Raw genomic sequence first — 5,819 nt, forward strand, 5'->3', positions numbered from 1 at the left:
AAGGGGGAAAGAGGTGAATATTGTAGAGCAGGAAGTAGCAAAGATTAGAAAGGATGAGGTGAGGAAGGCTCTGAGGAGAATGAAGAGTGGAAAGGCTGTTGGTCCAGATGACATACCTGTAGAGGTGTGGAAGTGTCTAGGAGAGACAGCAGTGGAGTTGCTATCTAGTTTGTTCAATAGGATTTTAGAGAGTGAGAAGATGCCTGAGGAATGGAGGAGAAATGTACTAGTGCCGCACTTTTAAGAACAAGGGTGATGTGCAGAGTTGTAGCAACTACAGAGGTATAAAGTTGATGAGCCACACAATGAAGCTATGGGAAAGAGCAGTGGAAGCTAGGCTAAGAAAGGAAGTGCTTGCTCAAGGGGGATTTGTTGAGTTTTCCCTATGTAATAATAGTGATAACAGTAAGGTCTAGACCTTACTTTGTAAAGTGTCCTGAGATTACTTTTGTTGTGATTTGGCGCTATACAAATACAATTTGATTTGAACAGTCTGAGACAGACCGTCTCATCGCCTGATGTGAATGCATGAGAGCGAGTATGTGGCGTGCCTGACTGTTTATCCAGGGCTTCTGGTTGGGAAACCTCCTGACTTGTATGGTGGGCACAGTGTTGTCAATACAGGTACTAATATACCCGGTCACATACTCAGCATAATCCTTTATGCTGACAGAAAAGTCCTCCAAGGTGGCTGCAGCTTTAAACACATCCCAGTCTGTCTGGGCAAAACAGTCCTGCAGGGGGTCTTCAGCCTCTGGGGTCCAGAGTTTAATTTTTTGGTGACAGGGCTTGTTTGTTTCAGTCTTTGTCTGGAAGCTGGATACGGGAACAAAGAAATGTGGTCGGAGTGTCCAAGGTGGGGACGAGATGTAGCCCTGTATGCACCACGTATGTTACTGTAAACATGATCCAGAGTGTTCTTGTCCTGAGTGGGAATGTTCACATGCTGGTAATATTTGGGAAGTACAGTCCGTAAATTGCACTGGTTAAAGTCACCTGCAGCGATAAATACAGCATCGGGGTGCCGTTGTGGAGTTTGCTGAGAGCCGTCAAGGGATTAGCTCTTGGGCTAACATACACAGCAGCCAGAAACACAGCACTATGCTGTCTTGCTAGATAATAGGGCCGGCATTTCAGCAATAAAAACTCTATGTCAGGTAAACAATGTATAACTTATAATCTGTACATCTCCACACTACAAGTTATTGATAAACACACATACCACCTCCTTTTACCTTCCCCGAAGCAGCAGTGCAGTCTCCCTGATGTACAGAGTGGGTCTCTAGCTGAATCTGGGACTCTGTCAGAAAGCCAAGTCTCAGTGAGAATTAGAGCACAGCATTCTCTTAGTTCTCGTTGTGTTGTAATCCTAGTTCTTAGCTTATTTAGTTTATTTTCCAGGGACGTTAGCTAGGAAGAGGCTGGGTAGTGGTGGTCGGGTAGCACAAGCTTTTAGCCTAGCATGGAGCCCTCCTCTCTTTCCCCGTTTGTGTCTCCATCTCCAGGTTGCTCTCCTGACTTCAGCCTGCTTGCTTGTGCCTGGTGCTCCAGGGGCTCCCTGAGGGTGAAGGTGGTTGTCGTTGTTGTTGCGGGAGCGGACAATGAGTTGTAGCTCCAGTGGTATGAAACCAGTAAATTCCCAGTGGCTGTGTGAGTTGGCGATGTCCAGCAATGCCTTGTTTAGCTCAAGTGTCTATCAAATGGCACATTGCTTTTTCACTGGAAAATTTTACAATGCTGTTTTACATGTTACTTTAACATTGCTTCATGTAGAGTTACATGGCCCTCTAAGTGAAAACTCTGAGTCCTTTGACAGTCTTTGAAATTGCATGGTCACTGTGCTCTAGTAAAGCAGAAATGGAAATACAGTATGTTGTCAAGTTGTGCTGTCATGACTATACTCTCAGTAATGTTAGTAGAAAGATACAAATAGTACTAACAGCAAGAGGATTGTCTCTGTATGTCAACTGTTGAACTGTCTTCGCACTTGACTTTATACATTCTGAGTAAAGCTTGTCCACAACTACGCATAGATGTTGATGTGTACCTACGCAGCAAAGGGCTTTATGGGTAAACATAGGTTCCTGATTGTTGCAGATGGTGTAATGTGCACACCTCCCAAATCTCTACTACAATGCGACTCTGTTCTGATGAAGACCTAGCTGCCCACTCTTGGTCCACTAGCGGGTACTCGCATCTCCGAAAACATCAGAGCAAATTACTTGGCTATACTGACACCTATTCACAATCCAAATGGTTGCTTTCTCACCTGAAAAATATCAATACAATAAAGTAGCAAAATACCAGTCCTAGGATGAAAATAACAACTTTGAGCCTTACTTAGAATCTCTGCCATTCCCGTTTCCTGACTTCTTCTTCTCTGTAATTTGCTGTTTGAGCACCCCCTAATTAGAACATTAATTAGGTAATTAAGTATAAATGCAACAGCTATGCAATCATCTCTGAATGACAGACACACAAAGTATCATCACTTGACTTTACCATTTACTTCATGCTATACAGAGCATTTTAGCGACTAGCTGGTGAATGTAGTAGAGTATTAAACAGCTAAAGAGTCAGATACAGTATTTCCCTCAGGAGTTGGTGGAGAGCAAAACAGAGCTGCAGTAAAAGAAGACTGAATAGCTGAAAATCAGGATTCGAGTCAGATTCAAGTCCAAATCCTGGACTCGAGTGCTACAACACTGCCTCCACGTATGAAACATCAAATATTACAGGTTTAAACTAGCACTATTTGTCAGTGTCAAGCTGTCAAAGAATGCATCTACCAAAAGCACACCATCACAACTACTATGTCAAATATGGAGGGCGTAATTCATCATCATCATCATCATCATCACTTTATTTATATAGCACTTTTAACACAGCCGAAGCTGACCAAAGTGCTTAACACAATATCACTAAAACCCGTTAAAACACAATAAGACAAGCAGAAGCAATAAACACAACAGTAAAACAACAGTAATTGTACAAACCAACCAATAATTTGTGTCCGTGTCCATTCCTGTGGTGCCCAGGTGCCCCAAGATGAATGGGGGGGTTACCCTGGTGGCGGGAAGGATGATGAGATCCCTTGTCGTCGAATGCGGAGCAGCAGTTATGTTAAAGCCATGGGGGATGAGGAGAGTGGAGACTCCGACTCCAGCCCAAAGATATCACCTCAGAAGTCAGTTCGGCCAGATACCCTGGTCAAGGCTATCATCAGACCCAGGGACCTGCTGGACTCCCAGAGGTATAACACACTCCAGTGTTTCAGCAGTTCATAGTCTTTAACTCTATCTTTTATCTTGCATGTCCTTGTTTATTTACTCACTTTGCCTCTAGTGTGGATGGTGTAAAGTGAAGAATGTCTATCTTGGGTAATTTTTTTTTATTTGTGATCTCAGAGCCAGTAAGTGTAGGGTTTTCCTGTGGCTTGTAGCATCTTTAAAATTGTTATGATTACAAAGTTTGGTTTTCAGAAAAATGAGACATCTCAATAAAAATCCGTGCAGTCTGTGTATTGGTTTTAAGGCATTTACCTCAGTGTGCCTTGAGTGGAATTCCCCTGGGATCCAACCTGGGAACACTGAGATTAATGATATTACCACTTTATGCAGCATTTTAAGCTTTACATAGTGGTGTAAGTAAATAAATTCCCCAGTGGGATGAAATAATTCTGTTGGCATTTTATGTAATTCCATTTGTTCTAGATTATTTCTAGAAATATCATATTAAAATGGTGTTATCTTTGAAAATCCTGACAAGAACGTAACCATGGAATGGAATCTCAATGCAGTTCTTGCATTATTTTCAAGACATGCTTCTTTCTGTTTCTATTATAGCATTGCATTTTTAAGAGTGCATATTTACTCAGCTCAGTATCTTTTCATGTCTTTGAGTAACATTTTTATTCACTAATTTACATTCCCTCTGGCAATGCTGGCAGTTTTCGTGTTGCATGTTTCCACCACAACATCAGTGTCAAACACTTGATAACTGATCTATGTACTCTTATGGGTATTCAGATTGGTATCTGTGACTCTGAGAAATTATACAGTGTTTTCTTCTGGGATTTGTCCTATTAAATGGTTAGGAAATAGAGGAGTTTTGTTTTGGTAATGCAGAGACAGAAGAAAATGTTCATAAGATTATTACAAGATGAGACAAACCAAAGACATTGTGACAGGAAAATAAGCACAAAAGATGCAAGGAAACTTACTTTCATTACATTAACAAATCCATTAGATTATTATGAAATTAAATAACAGAGTACTCAGATCATTACAAAAAAGAGTAATGTAGCTGTTATGGTTGAGTCTCTGCACCAAGGGGGTGAGGGAGAACAAAAAGGGAGGACTCAAGGTGTAAACACAGGTGCTAGTGAAAAAATGGATTTATTAAGAACACAAACACAGTCACGAGTATACATGTAGTCCAAAACCAGGGTAGAGTAACGGAGGCTAAGGAGTCCAGGACGGGCAGGTGAGTAGACGGGAGAACGGCAGCAGGTGAGGTGACAGGAGGGACACAGGAACCAGAAGACAAGGCAGGCATAGCGCTCACTATAGCAGTAGTCAGGTATCTATGGCTGAGAGGATCACCATCTGATTCTCACGATAGGGAAACTCGCCAGAGGTAATCACGGCAAGGGAAGATCGCCACAGGAGTGGCTGCACCAACATAAAGAAACACAAAAACTAAGCGCTGAAATCTAAGTCACGTCTAACACGGCATCAACATAACAAAGGGAATCAACAGCACAGAAAACTGTTAGCGTTGAAATCACGTAACGACTGGATAAATGCATATAATGCTCTGGCTATGAAGGAGCGTCTGCCAGGGGTTTAAATAGGGAAGGAAGGTGATCAGTGGAATGCGCCTCAGCTGTGCGCGTCACCCAGTGAGTCACTGATTACAGAATGCGCCACAGCTGAAGCGCCAGGAGTGCAGGATGAGATCGGGAGAGAGAAAGGAGGAAGAGAGGCAGGTCGCGCTGAGCACACCTGACAACAGCCTTGTCTACAGTAAAACTATAACAGAGATCATTTACTAGTCCCCCCCCAATGCATTTTATCTACTGTACCTTTCTTAATATGTGTGTAAGGCCAGCTACACTAGAATGAGACAGTGATGATACATTGCAGAGGTTACTCTAAAGCTCATTTAGGTCAGAACAAGATTCTTTTGTCTGTTCTGCTTCTTTTTACCTAATAATTGTCTGCTGATACTTTTACCCCAGTGTTTGCAGCATCCTGTTTTCATCTTTATTTCATTTTCAGCTCAGTTCACTTAAAGCTACAATATGTAACTTTATAAAATATTTTTGTTGTAGAAATATGCCCCAAGACCTGTTTTAATGTAGAGAGGTGCTGTAGAAGCCTCCTGTGACCCAAAATCATTGCACAGCGCTGGCAGCAGTGCAGAGATATTAGCTTCTAAAAGGTTTTAAATGGGATCTATCTCTCTAACCAATCAGAGATTTTCATTTATTTCTACAGTAAGTTTTGTTGCATTCTCATTTATTGTGATTTCATAACAACAAATATCTGAAGAACTGGACAGAGTGTGCCATGCTACCTTAAGTTACATAGTAACTGGTTTAAACATGCTCCAGATAAACCACTGATGTTACCTTACCCCACTGCATTCATCTCTCAGATAAAAAAGCCTCTTATTATTATTATCAGCAGTTTGTTTCAACAGTCATTTTTCAGTTATGAAATCTGTTTTCACATTCAAATGAAACTATTCAGATGTTATTATTTTACATTACTGCCTCTTGTTGTTATAAATTGTGTTGTTACAGTACTTCAGAC

The 5,819-nt window shown here is 41.5% G+C and overlaps 1 protein-coding gene across 1 annotated transcript in view; it reads left to right on the forward strand.

Annotated features, from left to right (window-relative positions):
• The window catches only part of dlgap2a (discs, large (Drosophila) homolog-associated protein 2a), a 303,340-nt gene that overhangs the window by 236,393 nt on the left and 61,128 nt on the right, over window positions 1-5,819 (forward strand). Inside the window, 1 exon segment of the mRNA XM_020614558.1 lies at window positions 3,039-3,253. Within this exon segment, the coding sequence (XP_020470214.1) occupies window positions 3,039-3,253 (215 nt within the window).

The sequence above is a fragment of the Monopterus albus genome, unplaced genomic scaffold, assembly GCF_001952655.1.
Source record: "Monopterus albus unplaced genomic scaffold, M_albus_1.0 scaffold147.1, whole genome shotgun sequence".
Lineage (NCBI taxonomy): Eukaryota > Metazoa > Chordata > Actinopteri > Synbranchiformes > Synbranchidae > Monopterus > Monopterus albus.